Raw genomic sequence first — 25,252 nt, 5'->3', positions numbered from 1 at the left:
AGTATGAGACCAAGTGCAGGCAATTTAAAATAATCACTTGAAGTAAGAGTTTGTTATCTTCATTTTCATTTTGGAGCATGGTGCTCGTATTCCATCTGCTTTCTGCTGTGGATGCAGTTTGACTCGTATGTGTGTACAGCACCACTAATAGTGGGGTGATTTGATTTGTCATATTTGCCTTGTGCCAATAGTCCTTTCTCCTGGACTGTAGTGCCTTCACTCACTCTCATCTAACATTTATGACCAGCACTCTATCTGTACTAGCACATTCAACTCATCCATCACCTCACTTCTCAGCCTCTGTTCAGGTTTAACTTGGATTGCCTCGACATCAAAAGGTAATAATCCATCATCTAAATGGGAGAGGATGGCTCTGAAGCGAAATTTCACTCTATGTTGCTGGAGAGTGAAGAGTCAAACATCTAGGAAACAAGAGGTTTGGAGACTGGAGCCTGTGTCACTGCAAGCATGTGTGTGGTGTTGGCACCCATCAGGACACTTTGTCTTTATCCTATTGGTGCTGCTGTGATAGACCTATCTGAACCAACAGACTTTTTTAGTCACTTGAGATCAATAAGGTGAAGCAGAGTGAGTATAATCACATCTATTGTTGCAGCGCTGTGGGAAACAAACAAACAGATTTTATGATAAATGATGAATTGTGAGAACTGCATGTTGTCAATAACACCCAAACTAAGTCTGTTCAGTATCCTTTGTTAAGGTTTAATAAGTCCCTCCAATCAGAACAGACTTCATTCAGTAAACATGTATCACAAATATTGGCAGGCAAGAACTCAGAGGCAGTTGACACATGATAACAATATACATTTAAATAGTCCATGATATACACAAACCATTCATTCATACAGCCACACATGCATACTGAACACACACATGCAAACTTGCAAAGGGTTTTCAGAAAGACAGGCTGACTGGATGTTGGATTCGCTCCATGATCACACAGAAGAAGTCAAGGTTACTGTTTGATGGCGCTGTTAAAGCAGGTCTTCCTGAAAAACCTCATTTTTAGAACTATTTGTTTTGGCTAATGGAAATGATTAATATATTTGGGGAAGAATCTACCTGAACATCAACCTAAGTTAGAATCAGCAGATGGAAAAAGATAAAAAGATGAATAATTTTACACATACCAAGCAATATTACACAATGAAATGGTTCTGCCTAACTTGAGATGTAAGTTCACAGTTTGCAAATAAATTCATGCTGCGGGTATAAGCGTGTTGAGTCTCTCTTTCCTGCGGGCAGTTAGTCTGTATGTACGGAGCGGGTCAGTAATGTGGAACAAGCTTATGGAAACATTTAAATCATACCATCTACCCTTTTTACATAATCTCCTGACATTTAAAAAAAAACATTTCAAGAATTCACTAATACCATGGTATATATACACTACATACTATAGCTGTCTGCCTCTACGTGGGAGGCTCCTAAAATCCTCACATGAACAGCAAACATTATAAATGGGCTGATATGTAAATGTAACGCTGAAAAATAAACCTAATATTGATTTTCACTGCAAAGCTGGAAAAACAACCTGCATTCATCCTGTAATTTCTGCAAATAACCATGGTGCAGTGTTGCACTGCAATCAGCATTGGCTGAGTTGGATTTCCACTTAATTTCAATCTCTGGCGAGGGATACAATAAAGGGGATTAAAGTTGGAACGCCTGATCTAACATAGTTTTTAGCACCTGTTGAAGGGGCTCGGAAGAAGCCCAGGTTTTGGAAAGTGTGAAATTGTACAGTGTGAAGACATATAGATCCAAAAAACACCCCAGAGAACAACTTAAATATTCCATATATAATTTACATTTTACATTTACAGCAACAATCGTACGACCCAACAAACATTTCGACACAAAATGATGCATTAACATTTTGTTCGCAGCTGTGACTTTCATAGTTCACCTTTGCAATAACACTTTCAGCCTGAGTGTTGAATGAATTTCCATCACTACACAACGTTCACAGTGAAAAGCAACAGCCCCAGTGTACTGTTTTAAATCTATATGTGCTATAGTCATTGGTCCATGAGAAAAGAGTGGTACTGCCACACATTTACACACACACACACACACACACACACACACACACACACACACACAAACAGACTTTCTGTGCTGTAAACTCACATACACTCTCATTCTCTCAAAGCTGTTCTATGACAAGGGAATTTGTTCGTGTCCTCTGGCTACCACAGATGAGTCTCCCGGATCTCAGAGATGATGTTACTGGCTTTTTTGAGAGCCTGAGAAAGGAACAAGAGGAGATAGTAGTTATATCCTTGGCCTTAAATTAAAGATAAAAGAAAAAAGAGAAAGCACTTGCTTTTCTTGATGCTCAGAACCTACTCAGAGAACAAAAGCATCAGCCAATTTTACCTCAAGCATTTGAGCAACCTCGGTCCGCTGCTGTGCCGTGTCCTGTGACTCAATGAGCAGCTCCTGCAGCAGTGGCTGTTTATAAAGCTGACCAACCAGCTCACTCTGCAGATGCTCTTTCACAAAGTTCACCAGGAAGTGCATCACAGTCTTGGGCACGCTGTGGACAGACAGCCCCGAGTTAGAAAATCAGCATCAATAACAACAACTGAGCTCAAGAGTAGAAATAGTAGGGGAAATGGGGAGAGAAAGTGCCCCCAGGAGCTCTGGATATGTTCCAGTCGAACCTGTCTTGGATGCTTTTGCGGACAATGAGGAAGTAGCACTTGATGAGGCGCTGGATGACCTCACAGTCCCTCTGCTCTCTCGCACTCAGCTTGCGGGATGCGGGCACTGCCTGGCAGAGAGACCCAAAGTAAAATGTTGACAGTGTGCAATGAATTCACTACTAAGTGTTTTGTCCTACTGCTAATCCCACCACTCACTGTGTCGAGGAGGTTAATGGCCTGGCCTTTGCTGGGGCTGCCAAAGCCTGCAGGCGGGACTTTTTCTTCCGCAACCTTCTCGTTCTTCCAGCGCTTCCCTCCATCAAGGGCCTCTGCCTGACAGCAAGAAATCCGTAGAAGTCAGAGGGTCAAAGCAATTTTGGCTGAGCCTGGAATTCCACTACAAGCTATGAGATGGATTGTATGTGAAACATAATGGTTAAGGTTTTACAGAACACTACTTCAGCTGTTTACTCTAGAACAATAAATGATAAATGTGAGTACCTGCTGTAAGGGACAAATAACTACCTGCTGACTGTTGACAGATGCTGAGACCTGCGCAGCGTCTGTGAAGTCTGGATGCTTTGTGTTGATGTAGGCAAGCTCTATTGCTATTAAACTGTGTACCTAAAGAAAAAAAGTGGGAAAAAAGAGTTAATATGTTTTGGCTGTTGGTTATTATAATTAGCCTGAAAGATCATCTTCGGCAAGCAGTGGATTACCATTTCATTAGTAATTGGTAAGCGCTTCCTCAGTAATCCAGTCACTACTTCCACAATGGAGTCATGCAGTTTGGGAAATCGCAGAAGCTCCTTGCAAAGAAGAAGACATACATTCTTAACATGGTGCTATCATAATTATTGCAGCACTATTTTAGGAATTCAGTGATGTGTAAAGTGCATCACCGCCTCTTGGCTAACCTGTGTGCTGAAGGAGGAGCAGTGCTGGATGATCCTCTGCAGCTCTTCATGAACGAGCTCTACACAGCGAAGGCTGGGCTCCTCCAGCCGCTTAATTTGCCGCTTCACCAGCAACTCAAAGGACACCTCGGGCACAAAAAGTGCTGGCCGTGGACCCTGCAGGGCAAATCACACACTCACACACACACACACAAACACACACACACACACACACACACACACACACACACACACACACACACACACACACACACACACACACCAGCTCTACTATTCACCTGCTATTCCTATAAACAAGAGAACTTGACCAGAATTTGGATTACATAAATTACATAAATAGAAGTCAAGAGATATTTACCGTAGCATTGCGGATGGCAGTGAGGATATCGAGCTCAGTCAGTCCCCCGAGGGGGTCGATGGATTGCAAAGTGCGTCCAAAGGTCTCATGGAATATGTAACAGATCCGAGCACCCCCACAGCTGCAGGAGAGATGGGTTCAACTGTCACATCAACGTTGTTTCTCAGTGCTGTGTGTCAGCAATGTTAATTGTTCCAAAATTAAATGCAGTCAACCAAAAAAGGTCAATATTTGCTCCCTACATATTTACATGAATTAATCGCCTTGTGGTAAAAAAGTTGTGGAGATGAAGGTGCCAAAAGAAGATGCTGATACCACTTTAATTTTAGATTACATTATCCCAAGGACATTACCCCCATGACATACATTGTGAACCGTCTTAAGTAAAATGCTGAGTTGTGCAGCAAAAGTATTGAATTAGATGACAGCCTGAGAAAATTAAAGACAACTCATCACGCTGTGAAACAAAGGCTACTGACGTCATAAAAGCAGCTACTATTCAATAAAGTTCCTGCTACTGTAGAGAGGTCAGACTTACAGCTCTGAGGTTTGGATGTATCTGGCTGTTCCTTCAATGGTGTTGCAGTAATCACTGGCGAACTTGGTGACAATCTGCAGCAAGGTGGCGCTGTGGTCCTCTACTGGCTGCCCATAGCTTTTGAGCCTTGCCTGGTACTGGGCACTCAACACGGTCACTCGGGTTTTGAGATCTGGCAGGCAATCCCGGATGTGGTGCATGAGAAGTCTGCTGAGAGTTTTGGCCAGATAGTGTGAGCCGGCACGGGAGGCGAGCGAGGGGTAGTGGCGCTGCAGGAAGGCCTGCTCATCCTTCATTGAGTCCTCCAGGCTCTTCTGGGTATTGATGTCATGCTGACTCCTAGGAGGAACACCAATTAGGGAGAGAGCGAGTGTAGTTAGATGTTGTTGATAACAAGGGAACTAAAAAGATAGCACCTTACTTTGCGATAAAAGCCAAAAAACATTACATAGGTAAAATCAAAGAAAACCAGGCTTTGACCACCAAACATAAAAAGTAGATTTACTATTGCTTCGAACCTGTTAACCACCCCAATAATCCCTAGCCTGACTGGGATGACTCGACCCAAAAGGACCTCGAGAGCATCTGTCCCTGCATCCATCAGGTCCAGCTTACTGACCACCAGCAGTGTTCGACGACCTGGCAGACAAACAAACACAGCATGAGATCATTAATTTTTTAAGGACAGCAGACAAACCCCCCTAGTTTAATATTTTTTACTTTGACAAAGCCAGTGGGAAATCTTACAGTGGAACATAAGAGAAGAGAAATGGGAAACAAGACTCGGATGGGACAGGATTTCAGGCCAGCTGGGGAAAATTTGGGCCCAGATACAGATATGCTACTATTCATCCAATGTGCACAACAGGCATAACTAGGCCACACTGCCAACCTCCCAGATAATTACCACAGGCAGAGATTCTCATCATTGATCAATCCATTCTTCAGAATGGATCGTGGTTGCAACATTAATTTTCTAAGCAACTGTTAACTGCCAGGATGCTGTTGACAGTAAGAGTGACAAGTCCAATAGCCTGAAATGACTTGAGTATAATGTGTTCTTCCTGCACATTTAATAATTCAAAATAAACTTCTACTTGAAGCATGTTATTTAATAAACACCATTCGAGAGGAGAGAAAATTAAAATGGAATCTAATGCGAAGAAGAGCCTATGTACAAAATGTCCTACCATCTGGATCAACCTCACGTGCCAATTTCAGTGCATCAGAGGTGGCCAAGTCAGAATTGGCAGGGGACACTGAGAGGATGAGGGAGTTTGGATTGGAGATGAAGGACAAGATCATCTCTTGCACTTGAGCCTCAATGTCCTCTGGCTGGTCCCCAACAGGAACCTGAGACGATAACAATAAGTAGCCAATGTTACAGTCAGCACAGCACAGATGCAGGGCATCTGTGAATCTGTGATGATTACAGATATGCAATGCAATCAGCATTAATCATGATCTAGTGTCGCTATGTTTGCAAACATTAAACAAAATCAACATCCTTGTCAAGTGGCTGAGTTTACCTTAGTAATTCCAGGTAAATCAACCAGAGTCAGATTAAGGACTTTGGGGGAGAAAATCTTCAAATACATGGGCTCTGGACTGATTCCCTGGAGGGCGTGAAAAGAGGAAAGAAATTCATGAATGCAGTGTAATGCTAAATTTGAGGCATCACTAATTTTACATCAACGCTTTCTTCTCACCTTGTTGTCGCCTGAACTGCGTTCAGTCTCTGCTTCAATTTCCCGACGGATTTCCTGAAAATCTGTGAAGATCTGTCAAAAAAGGTGAGAAAATTATGCATCAACTTAACACTGAACATAATAGAGGACAAAGGCAGCAAACACATCATTTGAATATCTTAGAAAAATGTACCTGATTCTTGCAGTGCAGGAATGTACCCCATTCTTCAGCTTTGACACCTGAACAAACGAGTGAGTGTAAGTAATTTCACAGTGTTGCGTCCAAAATGTAGAATACCAATAAAATTAGGGTTTGGGGAGAAAAAATGTAAACAAATTAAATTGCAAATTAACTTATATTATGCTGGACAGATGAAGATCAGAACAAACGAAATGTTTTAGAGTTCACAAAAGAATTGACAAGGTTAAACAAAGATGAGTCCATGCAGACCAAATATACAGAGACCTGGGTAGCTGTTTTGGGCATTTTGTTTTACCCCATTTCCTGAAAAAGTAGTGAAGAAGAGGAGGAAGAAAGACTGCATGTTAGCAACGACAGACCAAGGCTCTACAAGGAGCAGCTAGCAGTTCAAACAGTGAGTGAAAGTGCTATGCCTAAGTGCTAATCACACATTAACTACTGCAAGCAGACTCCATGCCTAGACAAAAATAACAAACCTGCTGCCCTATTTTAACCTGCTGATATTCTGCAGATTGGAACTTCTAAAATTTGACTGTGTATTTAAAAGGATATTTAAGGCAACTTCACTCTGACAGATATAACAAGACACAGCAATGTTTGGGTACCATTCTCGATCTTCAGTCTCTCCTGCAGAGGGGCAACATTAACGAGCTGCAACACCAGGGGTCGTCTTGTGACTATTCCCGATCCCCGAGGCAAGAAATCCCGTCCAACCAGGCTCTCCAACACAGAGCTCTTTCCACTGCTCTGTTGTAGCACATAATGAGACCAATTCAGCAATGTTTTCAGCGGCACTGATACAGTCACTTTCTGTGTTATATGCATTACAGACACATGAGTTACACATAATGGCTAAGTTTATAATGAAGTTTTTCATTGTGTGTGTTTGTTTGTTTTTTTCTTGTCTGACCTGAGATCCAACCACGACTATCTGAGGCAGCTGTATAATCTCTGCGCCCACTGTGAGAAAGACTTCCTGCAGCCGGTTGATGGTGGGGATCAGAGTTTCCATCCTTCCAATAAACTGGGCACACTTACTGAATTGACAAAACATTACAAACATGAATGGACAAAGAGAAAGTAGAGCAAAGTAAATCAGATGATGTCGAATCACAATGAAACTAGAATAACTCTAAAGAAGTAAGGCTGGCTAAAGACAATGTTATTCCCAAAAGCCCAGTGACAGTGAAGTTGGCTACAATCTACTCTAATGTAAACATAACACTGAGTTGAATAATTGCGGCTCCAATTAACAAATATGAAAAATAAATAAGTTAAAGTTATTCCCCTAAGAAGACAGTATTGCTTCGCCGAAGGGAGAGTGGTCCTGATGAGAGGGGTGTAACGCCTAAGCATCAGTTAAACCACCACTATGACTAATCCTCGTACGCTAAATTATGGATTTCAACTAGAAGATTGGCTCTCAGTTACAAGTCACGGCACTGACCTACCGTCAAAGTTACATGGCAACAAATGATGTAGCAGCACAGGCCGAAAGGCTTAGTATTATCAGATAATGTTAGCTGGATGAAGCTAATCGGTAAAGGCAGGAAGTGAGAGACGTGCTAGCTTTATGGTAGCGCTAGCTTAGCAGCTAGTGCAACCGAATCTCCTCTCTGACCTTACCGATGTTCAGCACAAAATATCCCTCCTCATCCAAAGTGTCTGTCTTTCATACTTTGTAGAAAACCAGGCGAGCGTCAAAAACATCGCATTTTACCGAAGTGAAATCCAAAACTAGCAGCAAGAGATAACCGTGAATTTACCACATAGGCGGTACCCACATTACTCTCCATCAATTTGATTGGTCGTAAAATATGAATCACGAGTGTTCCCGTCACCTGATTGGTCGACATATAAACGAGGCATCGTTTGGTCCCGCCTTGTGAAGTCCCCCTTGAAACCAACACCACTTCATTTTTCCTAACCAATTCTACTTTTTATGCTCTGAACTAAAACAAATCCCTTCCCAGTCAACACTTCTTTTAAAAGCTTCTGAACATCCTTTAAAATACCATTATACAACACAAGAAAAACACAAATTCTTTTTTCTGTGTTTTAATGTCTGTATATATATAAACATATTTACAAATCATACAATGACCATCAGTTATTTATGGGATAAAACACATATTACCTTCACATGGATGATTTACAGAAAACACCCAGTCATCATCGAAACACAGACATTACTAATAAATACCCTCCAGTAGAAGTTAGTGTCCCCTGGGAGTTTTAGCAGCCAGAGATCATGTGAAACAAACAGCATAAATGGATTCCTTTGTATACAAATATTATGTGATCAGGTCTTGTGTCATGACAGCAAAATCAATGACGAGGACAAATTCAAAGTGGCAAAGTTTTCTTATCCAAGTCCTATGGTCATGGATAAGAAAGAACCCTATTGCTGAGACAGTCAGTGTTATCCGTGTTCACTCAGCCACTGATTAGGCACATACTTTATTTTCCATGCCTCACACTCTAAACACTGTATGTATCTAGAACAATGAGCACCCCTTGAAAGACAATCACAAAAACCAACTTCCAGCTTGGTGTTCTTAGTCCATGTATGAGGTGTCCATGCCCTCGCCGTCTGGGTGAAGGAGTCTTCCTGCTAAGCGCTCAATGTCGTCCAGGCTAAGTTGTCGAAGTGAACGTTCATAGTCCTTGAAGAAAAACAAATTAATAATAATATTGAGAAACAGCAGGTTGAAAAAAATATTCCACTGAATTCATTTTAAGCATATTATATTTGGGGGAATACTGCTCTATGATAAATGAAGCACAGAGGAAAGGAAAGATGACCCTCTTGAATGTCTTAAATCTTTAGTTTGTTTAGTCTGGATTAATGCAGACCTGAAGCCAAATCAGGTAATTTCATACAATGGCGGCTACAAATGACTACAAAAGATAAGTATTTCAAGAATTTGAGGTAATGTTAACCGCACATAGCACGGTCACATTAACCCAACATGTCAAGTCTTGTGATACATCCTAAACTAGGAGCTGGATCCATCTACCTGTGCTTCCTTCCAAAATGAGAAGGTCTCCTCTTACAGAGAGCAAACTGTTGGTGCATTAATGGGAGGCTCTAAGCAACTTGGTGGGAAGCAGTAATAGCTGGGGATTAATTTCAATACATCATGGACAACTGTCAATGGAAGATATCCATATAACTTCACAGGGTCCATAAAAGGAATTGCACATTGTACAATTTTATGTTGGCTGGCTGCTTTCCTTATTTATAACTTCCAGTGGGTTATAGAAATTGTGTTCTTCTTCTGGTCTAGTCCAGTGATATATCACTCCCTCAACTGAAATATCTGGTAAAAATGACATTTGAACATGCTGAATCCCATTGTTGTGGATTGACGAGGCTTGCCTAACACTCTTAAACAAATGACCACCACACATCAGATTGTGGGACACAGGCTTAAAAGGGTAAACTTTCCGTTTCCTCCAAATTTGGACATATAGGACTGCACTTCTTGTCCATGTTTGGATGAGACATAAATTGATAGTTTTGGTTAGTTATTGTTAGTCTATTGTGATTTATTATGACTGAAAATGAGGACTCGAGAGGATCCAGTCTTAAAATCGACGTGCCGCACTTATAAAAGCAAGAGGAAAAAGACCAGATGTAAACTGAAAAAGACTGTCAAATATTAATATTCTTAAATTTCCAATAAATATCAAATTATTATCTTGCCCTCACATCCACACATTCATTAACCATTCATAAATGGATTTAAGCCCTTTAAAGCTGCATTTGATGCATTAGTCATTAATAATTTTAGTCTCCAGCCTCCACTAGTTGTAGCTGTTCAGCAAGTGTACATATCCAGAACTCAAAACGGGCAAGCACAAATTTAGCTTTGATCATATTAAATGATGCAGCAAAGATGCTGCATTTAGATACCTTAATAAGCTGTTCATGGACTTTTGCTGCATCTGCTGGACTAAAGTGTCTAGCAAGTATGGTGGAAACACTCTGCCACACTCCTCCATGTGTGCCGCTGCTGCTGCTGGCAGCTGTTCCTGAAGCTCCAGTCCTCTCCCCCAGTGGACGGATTACCAGATTCAATTTAGCCTCTGGCCCAATGGAGTAATCACTCAGTCTGTGTTCGTCTGAGGAAAGCAATGTAGTATGCAATCATTAAACATTTTAACATTTGATTCATGTAAAAAATATATTGATGGATCAAGCAATTACAGTTATGTACAGAGGTTATGAAACATTTGACAGTTGGCAAATCTACCTGCAAGAGCTTTCCCTTTATAGAGCAACCGCTGTTGGTTTGCTGGTATGTTGAGACGTTCAGACACAAGTTCCTTCACTGTGGAGACTTTTTCATCTTCTGTCACCTGGAAGATCAACAAAATGGTGATGTAGTCACTGTCTGTGATCAAAATGCACCAAGCAGTCTCACTTTCCATTTAGCTGAAGAGTATTCAAACTGCAGAGGAGTGTAGCTAATCTGAAATTCTTATTTTGCATTACCTTTGCATAAAACCAACGATTAATGAGAAATTCTCTCACTCAAAAAAAAAAAAAAAAAGAACAGCTGGTGGCCTTACCATGTAACCGGCATGTAAGAGTGTGGGCAGGCACTTTTTTACTTTCAGAGCAGCGCTTGGAGGAACATGGCATTATCTTAATCACTGACCCAGTTTAAAATAAGCTTTTAGAGTAACTTGTCTTCCACTGTAGACACATTTAGTCCAGTTTGACGAATACTTCACACAAACAGACACACACATCAAATACTCTATACTATACTATAAAATTACAAACTATTGGTCTCTACACTCACATACTATATGATAAAGTTCGCTCAGCTCCTTTACTGTCAGTGTTTCTACGCATATGTGACCCCAGTTTGTGCCCCATACAGTAACATTATCACATCAAAACATGAGAGGCACAAACTGGGGCTAGGACTAGTCTACAGTGTGCAAATAACACCACAGACTGTTGAGAATGGGACAAATAACACTAGAAACTTGTAAGATAATTAGTTATACTGCTGTGCCAGCCTTACCAAAACCTATTTTCACAATACGCTGCTTTACAGACGCATTAGGCAAGCGTTTTCTCTCTCCAACAAGTACTACCAAATAAGGACTTACAGAAATCTCACTCAGCCTGTGTGTGTGAAAGTGGTAACCCATGTTAGAGGAGAGAGGGGACCAGAAAACGTTTAAATCGTTACAGGTATCGTGCCCAACAGGCGAGCCACAGTAACATCAATTCATACCTAGACGACGATGCGTCTGTTCAAAACCTCAATTTAAGAGACAATGTGTGAAACATAACAACCTAATTTAACAGGCTTTATATTCAATAATAATAATAATTTAGGCCCGAGCAGTATATGAGGGGTTAGTTAATTCAAGGTAGCTCAGCATGTGACAGGACCACCGCTAACTAGCTAGGCTCCTTGTAAAGGCTAATGTTGCGAATTAAGCTAGCGAGTTAACATTTAGCAGTTAGCTAGCTCTGTGGTGCTTAACTCACCTGTACACTGCACTCTTTTCCTTGAAGCGGTTTCACGGTAAGGATCATTTTCGACGAAGGCCCAAAAAAACACAACCACGCAGCAATACGTTTAAGATTTAACGACAAACGCTGCCCAAGTAACGTTACTTAGCTAGCTCAAGATAGCTACAGCAGTTCTTCTCTTGTCAACGGCCCATCTTCTTCTCCGGCAGCTGCGGACAGCCCGCTGCGACTCTCAGGGGGAACTACTCCCACCTACTGTTCGGGTGTGGTATGGCCATTAAGGACTACCCTCCGTGGAGGATAATTCCACCCAAATAAACAAAGAGATGGTGAATAATCCATTAATTAGACAATAATTAAATATAAATAGGAAAGAGGAAGATTAATCTAGAAGCGATAAGGGCAGACATTTAAAAACATACAATCATTGTAGTTATCAGTAAAATTATCATTGTTGTGATTACAAATTCTAAGTTACATTTTGATTTCTATTTCGTGCTACACAGTTTATAGGCTGACTTATTTCCCTTTAACTATTTACATTCACAATTGAATAATCAGCCAATGTGACTATAGCTTGTTATCACAACTAAAATCACTTACTATAGCCACTAACTATAGTCACAACTAGTATAAAAAAAAAAAACTGTAATGAGAAAACACTGTCATTGTTCCCGAACACAGTTTATACGTTATTTTGTAATAACGTGTTTTTATAACATATATATCATCATGACAGTTTCGGTCATTGAGAAAAACAAATGTTACAATATAGGCTACAGCTGTTGACCAGCATAGGCCACTTTACTGTCTGATCAATGCACATAGCCAGACTTTCATCTCTTTCTCATGTTCTACACACACGGGAGCAAAAGGATCAATGTTCATCGCTCAGTTTGCCAGAGACCCACCTATTTCCCCAGGGCTAGGAAATACTCTACAGACCCTCTGACCCAGTTGGGATCCAGTCCATGCATTTCCTCATTACACCCTCCCGGATGGTCTCCACTGTCTCGGTCATGTGATTGCCTGCTGTCTACGCCCAGCCCCGGTCAGCCCCGAGCGAGAGAGGCGCATCTTCGACAGGGGAGGGAGGTGAGATCTGCACCTGTCGAATGGGCTGTCTGCTTCTTAACAAGAGCAGACCTATTCAGGACAAGTGAGGAAGACTTCCACAACGCCCCACAGCCTAGAGGTGGTAAGTGATGTCTGTGTGTGATGTGAAGTACAGTACGGCTTAATATTTAGCAGGACTAATACACAGTTTGTAAATACAGATGCATGATATAACACGCTGTTGTCAGATTTTACCAATTCATTCATGTATCACAAAAGCTATTTACCAGTGCATGCAGCTACGGGCGCGCCTGCGACTCAAAATGAAAACATCTATATTTCATTTCTGTTTGGACTTGTGTTTGGGATTCAATACTGAGTTTGTACTGTCCTTTTTTAATCAGAGTTTTATCTCTTGTGATACCATAGTACTTCTACTTTCTTGTCCTTTATTTTCTCATAAATGTGCCAAGTGTCCTTGAATTATTTTTTTCATTAAGATGTGGGAGATAAAGACCAAGAGACAAATACACTGACTGCACTGTTACTATAATGCATTTGCACGTGTACAATAACCTTGTAAATTAAATCAACCACTGCAAGGACTGCAAGCTCATAGTGCAAAGGAAGGTTGTAGTCTTCTTTTTTATTGCATGGGAAACTGTGTCATTGGATTAGACAATCTATCTATCTATCTATCTATCTATCTATCTATCTATCTATCTTTATTAATATTAATATAAGTAATCACAGGAATTAATTAGAGAAGAACTGTCAATCCTTGAGTCAGCTGAGCAGCAAAATCAGAGAGAAATATTTTTGTAATCTTGTTGTATTGTATGCCATGTGAATGTGTGTGTGTAGAAAGAGATATAATTTGCTGTCTTGACAACTGGTATTTGCAGATAATGGGTACACTTCGGGACCTCCAATTTGCCCTCCAATTAAAGATTGAGGAGCTCCGCCAGAGGGACACACTAATAGATGAGTTAGAGCTGGAGTTGGATACAAAGGATGAACTCATTCGGAGATTACAGGAAGAGCTGGATCGCTACAGGGCCACAGTCTCCCTCCCAGGACCCTCTGCAGTCAGTGCAGGTACAGAACATGCTGCTTTCATATGTCATGTTTTAGAGTTTAGAGCAAAAGCCCTAAACCTGAGCTACATGTATGACTTATTGCATGTGTGTATTTTCTCTGTCCTGTAGCTTGTTCAGCTCAGTTTGAGGACAAGCAGAGAGCCAAAAGGAGGACAGTCATTTCTGAGCCCTTCAGTCTGGACCCGGTGACTCTTGCCATGGTTTCACAAAGAAGCTGTGACAAAAGCCACGAGTAAGAGCACACAGTGTTCTCTCAGCTCCCACCTGCTCTAACTGAAAAAAATCAGTCTCTCAAGTGTTCAAGCCTCCCCCAACTGCTTTCTGCATGACTCAGAATCAATAAATATTTCCAATCATTTTCAGTCACTGCAGCCTATGACACAGAATTAAAGGCCCTTAAATGCCTTTAAATGTTACATCATTATCCTGCTTTCATGCCCTCAGGTCACAGAGGTTGATTCAGGCAGCGTTTTTGAAAAATGAATTGTTGAAGAACCACGACGAAGGAGAAATCAGAGCCATCATAGCCTGCATGTATCCCACCACCATCAATCAAGGCTGCTATGTTATCCAGGAGGGGACCAGCGGGGCTCAGGCTTATGTTTTAGAAGGTAAATCATTTTCTTCTTACAACTGCTAACATTAATCATACTTGAGAGGGTATTTATTAAGACTTCCTTGAGATGACAGGTGCTTAAGGACAGTCAGATGAAATGATAGATTTTATCATATTTTGGCCTATCAGGTTTACTGCTGGCTCACAATTTGATTAGATTATCTGACACTACTTTCAAGCACAATGATCTGACAATTGCATGGTTGAGCGAGGAAAAAGAGGAGGCACTTTGGGGAATAACAAGTGACCTACATTGATGTTTTGTGTTGAAATGTCAACTTAAGCCTGAAGAGACAGGAGAAAAAAAAGGTTCTGCTTTTCTTTGATTGCAGAGTTCATCGGTGCTCGAATCTTGGTAGCATTTGTAATGTGACAACTAACAGAGGGCGGCTGCCCCCTATTTGGATGATGTGGATGGTTCTTGACAGTCCCTCTTTATTTTCCAGCCCCAAAAATCATGCACCTAACACTTCTATGTATTGTACGTGCTATATTTCTTCACTGACTGTGTGTTCATTAACAGAGGGGAGGCTGGAGGTGACAAAAGACGGACGGAAGCTGCTTACAATCGAGCCACAGGACATGTTTGGAGAGCTGGCTCTCCTCTATAACTGCATCCACACCTACTCTGTCTCAGGTATCAAAGCAATGTGCTGGCTTCTTGCTTTTATATTTGCATTTAACTGTCACACCAAAACACTGATGGAGTTTTACTGTGATTCGTTTTGATTTGGTCGGCATATAAAAAAAATTCTTGTTTTAAAGACTGTCACAAGCAGGCAGATTTCTGGCAGTGGTCTTAGACAGAAGACGTCTGTTGAATTTAAAATCAAAGACCTTTTGAAATCTTAGACAACACCACAGCTTCAAACGGTTTTCTCAGAGATGTGGGGAATTTAAAACATTTTCTGTCTGACTGCCACATCCCCTCCCTGAAATCTAGCATGCATTAACTGAATTTTCACAAACATTTACAAATGATGTTTTCAGAGCTCATTTGCATTCAGTTCACTCTTCTCATGGTTGGATCATAACCTGTCAAATATTCATTTCTGGTGTAAGAATTTGTGATATTCCTTAGAAAATAGAAAGCGTGCTATCATTTCCTTCCAGCGTCTGATCACAGAGTCCTGTGGGAAAACCTTTGCAGCCATCGTCACATGCATCTGACCTGGTTTCACAAATGAACAGTCTGTGGAAACAGCCAGAATCAGTTTAAATTGAAAAATCTGTCTATTTACCTTGTTTGGGCTCTAAACATCTCATTCTGTTTATGCTGCTTTCTCTATCCTGCGAGCAGTCAGCCTTTCCAATGCACTGTTCTACACTATATATCTCACACAATGTTCAGCTCATGTCGGCAGTCTGTTGTCTTTTGTTCCATATCCATTTCTGTCAGCCCTTTCCTTTTGCTCTGCTCAGGACCCACTGTGTTCATCTCCGTCGTGACCTGAAATTACTTTTTTTTTCCATTCTTGCCATCTGAGACCATCAATAAGACTTTTCCTTTTCATGTGGTCTCTCTCACTGTGACAGTGATAAAGGTGCCGGTGAAAACAGGGTGTCCTCATCAGGTCATGGAAGTTCAGGGTGGCAAAGGATATACTGAAGAAGATGTCAGAAAATCCTCCTTTGAGACTAGAATTTTAATTTTTAAAGATAGTCTGCACAGGATTCAGAAGCATATAAAAAGCCATGATGATGAATTGGGTGTCATGTGGTGCTCAAGTGAAAATCGATGGGGTATATCCAAATGGGGGAACAGAGATATAAAGCCTGCACCATATTATCAGATGGTGGATCTAATTAGACTGTCTAGAGGACATTTACTTCCGTTTGCAGGAAGCTTCAGTGAACCAATCAATATGGGTCATTATTAATTTATAATAACTTTTTCAAGCTCTATTATAGAGAAAGAGGGTAATTACAGCTAAGGAAACCAGATTAGATTCATATTAAAAGTCTTTTGTAAGGAAAATAAGCGCTCACAGTTCTTTTCATTTTACCTGGTAAGCATTTCAAATGAAGTTCCGACCTGCTTATACTGTCTGTTCTTTAGGCTGCAGCTGATGAACCTGCATTGTATATCCACATCCATCACACTCACTACACATGCCACTTAGAGCTGTTTCAATACCTTCCTCTTGATTATGGTTCCACCTGAGCTCCAGTGTCACTGACACAACCTTTCTCACTTTCTCTACCTCTGTATTTTGATCTGCAGCACAAACGGACAGCAAGCTGTGGGTTATTGACAGCAAGAGCTACCAGACCATACTTATGCAGAGTGGTCTCAACAGCCTTTCGCATTCAATGGAGCTCCTTACCAGGTGAATGTCAGAACGGCACACTTGATTTGACATGGAAAGCCACTTTGTATTCTAATGCCTTCACCACAACATCACAAGGGTCATATTGTTTGCAAGTCACCACGATGCTGCATGCAGGGAGCATTAGCGTTGCCTTAATGTCATGTGCAATATCAACATGCAGGACATGTTTTAGTGTAATGTAAAAATTAAATCAAACCCTTTGCAAACCTGTCATCGTGGATGATAACTAAGCCTTTCGCTCCTTTGTACCTGTGTGTCTGCAGCGTTCCCTTTCTGCAGTCATTGCCAGAGGATGCTATCATGAAAATGTCTGATCTCATGGAGGAGGTACAGATTAAGTTCTTAAAATCTGAAGCACGGTTTTGTGTAAACATCACTCATCCTTCAAACAGAAACCAGCGGGTAGATTATGTTTGCAGACAGACGGAACGTGTGTAAACACGGTTGTTTACAGGCGGCCCCTCTGCATTTTCTATTTCCATCTCTATGTCTGTAAGAGAGCTGGTTCTTTTACTTCCTCTCTTTCCATCCTCTTCCACTGTTTGCTCCTTTATCTGTCCTTTGTTTTCCATAGACACACTACAATGAAGGAGACTACATCATTCGACAAGGGGCCACAGGAGACACCTTTTATATCATTAGCAAAGGCCAGGTAAAGTTTTGTGCTCTTTGCTTGCTGCACAGATAAAACGAGGGTTTCAGAGTAAAAGATTTAGAATGTGGAGGACAAAATGTCAGCACAGCGTTAGAAATTGCTTTATGATGGTGATAATTGACTTTGGCGGTTTCCTACATTGCTCTCCACCGTTAGGCTCCCTCTTTTTCATTACTTCTCTTATGGATTTGCCAGGTGAAAGTGACAGAAATGAAGCCAGGGCATGAAGAGATAGTCCTCTCTAAGCTCACTGAGAGACACTGGTTTGGAGAAAAATCTCTGTGGGGGTAAGAGGAAGGAAGTAATGCACTTTCATAAGAGGTTGTAAAGAAAATGATGCATAGTTTTCAGCAGCTTTTATGAAAACATCAATTTCATTTCTTTTTTCATTGTGTGCTCTGCTTTGATATTTGACATTTTGATTTTCTCATGACCCTTGTCTTCAGAGAGGACGTTCAGACTGTGAATGTAGTTGCTGCTGGTGCAGTTACTTGCTTGGTAATAGACAGACAGTAAGTGGATGTTTTGTTTTTATAAGATTAACGACAAATGAAAATGTAACTGTTTCAGTTGCTGCACTAATTTGCTCGTAAATTGTTGTGCTTATTCAGAGATTTGGAGAATCTCATGCTTCTGTGTTTCAGGACTTTCAAAGACATCATTGATGGGTTTGTTTTTGACTGCAGCCATGAGGTGCTGCAAAGCCATGAATCCAAAGTCGAGTGAGGAGCATTACGATTCTAATTTCTACAAGAATTGTTGTTATTTGCACTCATAGAAAACACAAGATATCATCTCACCCTGTTTTCTTCTTGTGAGCAGGTCAGACAAGGATTGTGCTGTCCTTTCATCTTCCACCTTAAGTGATTTCAACATTATTTGCACTCTGGCACCTGGGGAGTTTGGTCACGTAGACCTGGTAAGGGTTGATATTACCCTGTGATTCCTGTGCTGTGGCCTACTTGGGATTCCATGTTTCTGAAATTTAATCTATTGATTTTCACCTCTGTCAGGTACAACTAAAGAGCAACATCAAATGTCTTTTTGCCATGAAGGTCCTCAAGAAGAAGCTGATCCTCAACAACGGTCAGCAAGAGCACGTCCTGAGAGAAGGGCGCATCCTAATGGAGGCTTATTGTCCATTCATAGTCAGGTGCCCATTCTTCAACAGTTTTCTAATTAGGATTGGTTTGATTACATAATATGTTAATGATAAAAAAAAAAGATCTTTAGCATGTTTCTGTATTTTTAATGATTACAGGCTACATAAAATCTTTAGAGACCCTGAGTGCCTGTACATTTTGACAGAGGCTTGTCTTGGTGGGGATTTATGCAGTCTGCTTAAAGATAAGTAAGTGTTTTTGGACTAAAGGAAATTAAGATTCAAAGCACTTTTTGTCATCACACTGATAAAATATTTATAACCCTACCACTGTGTTTTGAGCCAAGCTTTCATCACATTTCAATATCAAGACTGACCAGTGTCTGATGTTGCACATCTGTTTGCATCATACATTAGTTTTGTTTGCTGTGATGTTTAAGTCAGCACTTCTCGTACTGTTTCAGGGGATATTTGGATGAATGCAGCACCAGGTTCTACATAGCTTGTGTTGTTGAGGCACTGACCTTTCTTCACGGCCGAGGTGTCATCTATAGAGACATCAAACCTGAAAATATTGTTCTGGATGAGCATGGTTATGCCAAACTGGTATTTACTATTGTTCACAAACTTAAATCAACATTTTGAGTATTCTATTGAATTTTTTACCAAAAGTTAATGTAAATGTACCAATACCTGCTCTTTGTAGATTGGCTCCAGATGTCTAAAGAAGGTTGAGGTGGGTAAGAAAACCTGGACATTCTGCGGTACACTGGGCTATATCGCACCTGAGATCATCTTGAACAAAGGTCACAGTGTATCTACAGACTTCTGGTCCCTGGGCGTATTTCTGTTTGAACTACTGAGCGGTGGGTAAGTTTTACAGTTCTGTGCAGTCAGGCAGAACTTTTTAGGCTCATGTCTTGACTTGTAGATTAAAGTGATAATGATAGGTTCATGTTGTCATCTGCAGACTCCCATTCAGCGGCTCTGACCCTCTGAAAATACTCACTGCAACCATTTGTGGCATCGATCAGATCGACTTCCCGAAAAACATCAGCAAAAGTGCCTCTAGTCTCATAAAGAAACTGTGCAGGTGTTGTAAATATGAGCCACTAGACATCATGAATTATTATGTGAAAGTTAATGACACTTGTCTTGTTATTTTGTAATGCTCTTTCAGAGATAAAAACCATTCTCCAGCCACACACCTCTGTGTGATATATTACCTCTCTTCCAGCCCAAAACACACACATACAGATACTGGAAATACTGCAGGTGTATTGGACACGACCTGTGCTTTGACACCACTTTTTGAATGACAGAATCTGATTATTAATTCATAGTTTATTTATTTGGTTGTTCTCTTTCGCTCTCCATCACCAAGGAGCAATCCCTCGGAGAGACTGGGCAGTCTGAGAAATGGGGCCAAGGACATTCAGATGCACAAGTAAGGCGACAGATTTATTACACTGGAAAACACTGTGTGCTGGAAAACATGGATTTACAGGTTGTGATTCTCTGTTTTCATCAGATGGTTTGAAGGATTCAACTGGGACGGACTTTGTAAAAGAACATTAAACCCACCAGTTATTCCCAAAGTAAGAAACTTAAAATTTGGCTTATTATTATTATTAGGCTATCATTTTTGTAATAACTCAATGAGAGGATGTATTACATTTTTTCCTGTTTCACTGTCTTTCAGGTTAATCATCCTTTGGACAGCAGTGCATGTGGTCATTACGCTGAGGACTCAGTGGAGCTGTGCACAAACTGGGATGATTTCTGAGCTATCAGCTGTGAGCTGGGGGACAATACTTCATCACTTTCAGGTTTAGCCCTCATAAATAATTCACTGCTCTCAGTCTTACTGCCATCAAGAATGAATTATATTTTCACACAAGAAATATTTTCCACTGTATCAGTAACTGCATATATTGTTTGATAAATGACCCAGGCTGCCTACTGTGTTGAGCTGAGACTGTTTTTGATGTAGAATCTCGATTTAGATTTATAACGATAGGAGTTCAGTAATGTCACTGCAGATGAATGTAACTCAATAAACACATAAGCTGCATCAGACTGTTGCTTTCCTCTTCGAACTGCAGCCTCACCGTGACTTTCACTTCTTTGGGACTCTGCTATTATTCTGTCATTATTTGATCTCTCCCCCAAATGCATGCATACAATTAAGAAGTGACGTCAGAGTCTTGCAGAAAAGCATCAAGCCACAGAAAGGGAGAAAAACAAATACAGGAAGTTATGTGACATTACCTTCAAATTAAAGTAACTGAATTAACGCTTAGAAAATGTCAAAATGTTACCCTATTGAGAAGAACAGAGCAGAATGACTTTATATTGGCATTAATTGATTAGGAGGAAAATATGAATGGAAACTCAAGTTGTTATAAAGAATGTGAGAAACTGTGATTTGATGAATAGTGTGGCTTGATGGAGATGCTTCATAACTGCTTTACCTTTTAGCTAAATAAAGTCTAACAGTAAACGACAAATAATAAGAGGAAATACCAAAAGAGGCACACAAAAGTTTTATTACAATATATAGTCTGTTTTAACTCGTGTATTTTTCCCTCTAATCAGTTCTGCTCCCCTCTAAGATTTCCATTTTTGCTATAACACTTGAAATTGCATGTGGGATACTAATGTAACATAATTATTCCACTTTTCCAAATTTTTAGATGAAACATTTCCGCTTTAAACTTAACTTCAAATTTAATTCTGACGCGCACAATGCTGCCATCAGTCTCGCTTTTATTTTGAAGGTTTTCACAGGCTATGATGACGTACAGTCTCAAGCTTGACGTGTGAACAGATTTCGATGGATCTGCTGATGAAGTAGCGATTTAGGAGTGCAATCTGAGGAAAAAATTGAGGTTTGAGATTTTCTGAGGTAAGTTCCGTTTGGTTTTTCTGTCTTTGTTTATTGGCTCGTTTTCAGTCTGTCCCGCGCAACCCCCGAAGACTTTAGATTTCCGATCTAAAAAGGAGAAAAGTTTTACTGCAGCCCGCTGAGGCTCTCAGGCTACCAGTTGAGAGTTTGCTGAAGTCTGAGGAACACAGTGAAGGTGAATCAACCTGTTAACAAACTATTGCATGGGGTTTTCAGTGATCCAGTGATGAGAAACAGAGAAGTGATTCTTCACAATCATAGCTGATCTATATGAGCTTTTTGTGCAGTTTGCCTTTGCTCAACTGAAGCTATAACTTATATTGACCTCATGGTGCTTCTGTCTTACTGCATTGTTTGTAGAATCACTTCATGATACACATACCTTAAGTTTTGTAGATATTTTTGCACGGTGCTTTCAAATTCTTTGAAAGGGCTGGAGTGAACTAATGTGTAACTGTCAACTTAAGCACAGTGCTGTGGTATGTTGTCCCAGAGCCAAGCTTTTTTTTTTTTTTTTGCATGTCTAGATATTTTGGGCCATGCAACATGCTTGAAGTTGTCCATATGGCCAGATTCCAGCTCTCTGGTATCTACTATGAGTGTTTGACATTTGCAGAGTATGGTATGACTGAGGTGTGTGTGGGGCTGGAAGATCTGCCCTGGTGCACAAAAACACTCACTGATTCAAAAGTGACCTGTGAGGTGTGGTACTCAGCTCAACATTGGAAGATTACCCCTGCATAGTGATGTTTGGACCTGGTTCTGCTTAGTTACATGAAACTGAAAACTTGAAGCTGCAGAAAAAAAATGCACAAATATTTAATTGTCTGTGAGAATCCTGACTGGTGGCGGACTCGGTGCCGGCTTGTGGAAAGTGAGGGTGATTCCTACGTGCAGGATGCGTGGTCTTTCTCATTCATTCTTCACGTCCTTCCTCCTCAACAAGAAAAACGTCATTGTGACCAAGTGTGTGTCTGTGTTCTTCACGCTTCATTTGGGAATCACAGCCGGAAAACACCCCTCAGTCTCATTCTTTCTCTTTTGCTGGTTTCCCCCCACTGCCCGGCCAGCCTCACGTGTCCTCCCTGTAACTCTCTCCTCATCTCCCCTTGATCGGACCATTCACTACTTCAGGCACATGGAAAGTGTGCAGAGTTCATTGCTACTGCTGCTGCTGCTGGTGGTGTGGGTACAAAACACTGTGACCCCCCTTTCGTGTCACCTCCTGTAGTTATCTGGGTCAGGGGGAAGCATTCCCCAGCATTGCTCCCATCAACACAGAAGCCCTGTAGTCTACTGTACAGAGCTTCTTCTCATTCAGGCAATCATTCTGCGTTGGATCTTTGCTTTGTGGGGAAAATACTATTAGACCAAATATATATTCTAAAGTTTAATATAGCAGGAAGGTGTCAGAAACAGCACTCTCTCACTTAAAGAACATCACTAATGTTAGTCCTTTTCTGTCTGCCTGTGAAAAGAAAAACTTTCTGCTTCCATTTGTTAAAAGCAACATTGACTGCTCTTTCATGCTGCGAGGTTCGACCATAAAGCCTTTAAAATATTTCAAAACGAACAGAGTCTGGCTGCCAGAAGTTCAAATAGAACAAGAAATTGAGTTCACTTTCCTCCACTTTGAAACTCCCTGCACTGGCTCGTGGTTATTTGTTAATACAAGAAGACTTTATCTGACAGATGTTGCCAAAATATATTTCAGACAACACTGACATTATACTTCTTTATAAAAACATACCAAAAACTTATAATGCAAAACATCAACTGATAATTTATAGCCTATATTTAAGCCCTGATTTTATCCAAGACAATGTTTTACTATTAACACGTTTAAAATTAGATTAGAAAAACACTTTAATTAATTTAATTTAATCTCCCATTTTTTTATGTTACTCATTTTTCACCCGTCATAGTTCACTTTATGAGAAGGTTCCCAAAATACAGTTCCCAAATAATGTTTGACACCTTGATTTCTCACCAGATTCCTTTCTCAAAACCAGTTTCTGGTTTCTGTATTTGTTTGTGTCTGTCTTGTTTTTATCACACACTATACTGTAGCTCTGAATATCCCTTGTGCTCTCAGCTCTGCCTCAGCTTGTCAGCAGCAGTAAATGTGTACAGACGTGCAGACTGCCTCAGGCTCTCTCTTACATGCCTGCTGTCTCCCTGTGAACCTGCATTCTGATGTTTTATGGCTTTTTCTGTTCGCTCTGTGGCAGGATGTCAGTTTATTTCCACATTTCCATAATTTGCACCAAACATAAATTTAATCTACTTCACTTGATCGTGTGTCCTGCTATGCACTCTTCCCTATTAATATAAAGTCAGATGTGAACTGATGGAACATTCAGGTTTCTCTCTCCCAGTGAGATTGGCACAGGCTGTGAAGGTGCATTTGTTTCCCTTCGGTATATTTTCACATGTGTGTGCCATTTTCTTTTGTCTCACGTCTTCCAGGGAGTAAAAGCTGGGAGCACAATGGTCTCAGTCTGGGCTGTGACAATAGCCATTATGAATGGGAGGGAGAGAGGAGGGAGCAGTGGAGAGAGACAGAAAGGGGCTACAGGAAGCTCTCTTCGTGGCCGACTGTCATTTATTTGGATGTGTCACATTTCATAAAGCCCTTTGCTTTCCATTTATTTACTTAGTGAAATGACTCAAGGGGATCACCAGCTGCTTTGTTACTCCCGTAGGTGAAAAGTGGCAACTGAGCAGCTTTAACTCACATAAATTTATGCTTAAAGTAGATTATAAATCATCTGAAGACAAGTGTGGCATCGCTTTGCCCATGCAGGGAAGGGAGGCAGTTCAGGATCGGCCCCGTTAAAGAGGAGGGAGGGGTATGATATCACTCTTTATCCCCTCTCCTATTGGGTACTGGGGGAGAAAGTGGGTGAGAGGTTGAGGGGTGTTTGGGGAGGGGAATGGATGTCGGAAAGGAGTGAGGTGAATTCCTCGCTTGGTGGAAGATGAAGTGGTTTGTTGGAGGGGGTGAAATGAGCAGTTTTAGGGTGAAGTGTAGTTTTACAGTTTGCACGTGAGCAAACACTGTCAGAGTTTGTTTGGAGGGTAGACACAGCTCTCAAATTGCCCTTCCCCTCCCTATTTGTCCCTCATTCATTCAGTTTTGATATGAACAATAAAGTCTCTGGCAGGGGTTCATGGGGGTGGACTTACCCGGTCCTTCCCCTCACCCTATCTCACCACCAGCCCCTCGCTACTGTACGCACCCCGAGTCTCTCGCTCCCTGTTGGATGAAAGAGTGGCACAACATGCCTTAGAGTAACCTCGGTGCCTGTTTCTGTTAAGCCAATCATTATTACTTCCTGGTGTCTCTCCACTCCCCCCATCCACCACCCTCCTTTGAACAGCTCAGGCCTTTTCTTCTCCTCCTCTCTCTCCATGTGCGGTACCAAGCCTGTGATCCAATGTGATTCAGTCTTTTAACCAGACTCTTCAGACTGCTATTTTACACTTTCACAAGTGGAGTGATGTTTTTATTTACATTTTTCTTTTTCTGGTTTGTTGCGTTCTGTGTTTAAAGATTGTAGTGAATGAACAGGGTTTACTGTGATAGAGTGGGGGGTGGGGG

At 41.0% G+C, this 25,252-nt stretch overlaps 4 protein-coding genes across 6 annotated transcripts in view; 2 read left to right on the top strand and 2 right to left on the bottom strand.

Annotated features, from left to right (window-relative positions):
• Positions 1 to 702: 702 nt before the first annotated feature.
• On the bottom strand, positions 703 to 8,160 carry LOC111663968 (dynamin-1-like protein). 2 transcript variants are annotated; one of them, XM_023418388.2, is made up of 18 exons: positions 8,002 to 8,160; positions 7,286 to 7,412; positions 6,981 to 7,122; positions 6,640 to 6,678; positions 6,367 to 6,413; positions 6,195 to 6,266; positions 6,015 to 6,101; positions 5,676 to 5,838; positions 5,004 to 5,124; positions 4,486 to 4,824; positions 3,948 to 4,068; positions 3,590 to 3,745; positions 3,392 to 3,481; positions 3,198 to 3,296; positions 2,889 to 3,005; positions 2,691 to 2,800; positions 2,404 to 2,563; positions 703 to 2,270 (listed from the first exon to the last, which is right to left on the bottom strand). In XM_023418388.2, the coding sequence occupies exons 2-18, from the start codon at positions 7,385 to 7,387 to the stop codon at positions 2,214 to 2,216; spliced, it is 2,022 nt and encodes a 673-aa protein (XP_023274156.1). In that variant the 5' UTR covers positions 7,388 to 7,412; positions 8,002 to 8,160; the 3' UTR covers positions 703 to 2,213. The 2 variants fall into 2 exon arrangements, with proteins under 2 accessions (XP_023274156.1, XP_023274157.1); XM_023418389.2 differs by lacking the exon at positions 6,640 to 6,678.
• A 257-nt stretch (positions 8,161 to 8,417) lies between these two features.
• ubl4a (ubiquitin like 4A) lies at positions 8,418 to 12,089 on the bottom strand. Its single transcript, XM_023418202.1, has 4 exons — positions 11,894 to 12,089; positions 10,635 to 10,740; positions 10,295 to 10,503; positions 8,418 to 9,041 (listed from the first exon to the last, which is right to left on the bottom strand). Exons 1-4 carry the CDS (start codon positions 11,939 to 11,941, stop codon positions 8,934 to 8,936), a joined length of 471 nt encoding a protein of 156 aa, XP_023273970.1. The 5' UTR covers positions 11,942 to 12,089; the 3' UTR covers positions 8,418 to 8,933.
• Positions 12,090 to 12,875: 786 nt separating this feature from the next.
• Positions 12,876 to 20,814, top strand: prkg1l (protein kinase cGMP-dependent 1, like). Its single transcript, XM_023418244.2, has 20 exons — positions 12,876 to 13,076; positions 13,840 to 14,032; positions 14,143 to 14,266; positions 14,479 to 14,645; positions 15,174 to 15,287; positions 16,875 to 16,980; positions 17,247 to 17,310; positions 17,558 to 17,635; positions 17,834 to 17,925; positions 18,085 to 18,150; positions 18,283 to 18,360; positions 18,461 to 18,557; positions 18,652 to 18,791; positions 18,900 to 18,989; positions 19,205 to 19,346; positions 19,447 to 19,610; positions 19,711 to 19,833; positions 20,125 to 20,187; positions 20,272 to 20,338; positions 20,443 to 20,814. The coding sequence occupies exons 2-20, from the start codon at positions 13,843 to 13,845 to the stop codon at positions 20,524 to 20,526; spliced, it is 2,049 nt and encodes a 682-aa protein (XP_023274012.1). The 5' UTR covers positions 12,876 to 13,076; positions 13,840 to 13,842; the 3' UTR covers positions 20,527 to 20,814.
• Positions 20,815 to 21,555: 741 nt separating this feature from the next.
• acsl2 (acyl-CoA synthetase long chain family member 2) overlaps positions 21,556 to 25,252 on the top strand; it is an 11,046-nt gene continuing 7,349 nt past the window's right edge. For both annotated transcript variants that reach the window (XM_023418271.2, XM_087177115.1), the window contains exon 1: positions 21,556 to 21,648. The gene's annotated coding sequence lies outside the window, so the exon portion shown is untranslated. The remainder of the gene's footprint in view (positions 21,649 to 25,252) is intronic.

This window comes from Seriola lalandi, unplaced genomic scaffold, assembly GCF_002814215.2.
Source record: "Seriola lalandi dorsalis isolate HSWRI2012SDOR001 ecotype SW California unplaced genomic scaffold, Sedor1 jcf7180002054581, whole genome shotgun sequence".
NCBI classification, from domain to species: Eukaryota; Metazoa; Chordata; class Actinopteri; order Carangiformes; family Carangidae; genus Seriola; species Seriola lalandi.
This window is presented reverse-complemented; position numbering and strand designations above follow the sequence as displayed.

Excerpts from the sequence above, each read along its gene's own strand:
- LOC111663968 (XM_023418388.2), bottom strand. The coding sequence starts at position 7,387 with ATGGAAACTCTGATCCCCACCATCAACCGGCTGCAGGAAGTCTTTCTC. Across the intron at positions 4,069-4,485 it reads TACATCCAAACCTCAGAGCT|CTGTGGGGGTGCTCGGATCT; the intron begins GTAAGTCTGACC and ends TCTCTCCTGCAG. Across the intron at positions 3,006-3,197 it reads CATCTGTCAACAGTCAGCAG|GCAGAGGCCCTTGATGGAGG; the intron begins GTAGTTATTTGT and ends TCTTGCTGTCAG.
- ubl4a (XM_023418202.1), bottom strand. The coding sequence starts at position 11,941 with ATGATCCTTACCGTGAAACCGCTTCAAGGAAAAGAGTGCAGTGTACAG. Across the intron at positions 10,741-11,893 it reads GAAAAGAGTGCAGTGTACAG|GTGACAGAAGATGAAAAAGT; the intron begins GTGAGTTAAGCA and ends TTGATCTTCCAG. Across the intron at positions 9,042-10,294 it reads TCCATGAACAGCTTATTAAG|GACTATGAACGTTCACTTCG; the intron begins GTATCTAAATGC and ends TTTTTCTTCAAG.
- prkg1l (XM_023418244.2), top strand. The coding sequence starts at position 13,843 with ATGGGTACACTTCGGGACCTCCAATTTGCCCTCCAATTAAAGATTGAG. Across the intron at positions 14,033-14,142 it reads ACCCTCTGCAGTCAGTGCAG|CTTGTTCAGCTCAGTTTGAG; the intron begins GTACAGAACATG and ends TCTGTCCTGTAG. Across the intron at positions 17,311-17,557 it reads TGTCTGATCTCATGGAGGAG|ACACACTACAATGAAGGAGA; the intron begins GTACAGATTAAG and ends TGTTTTCCATAG.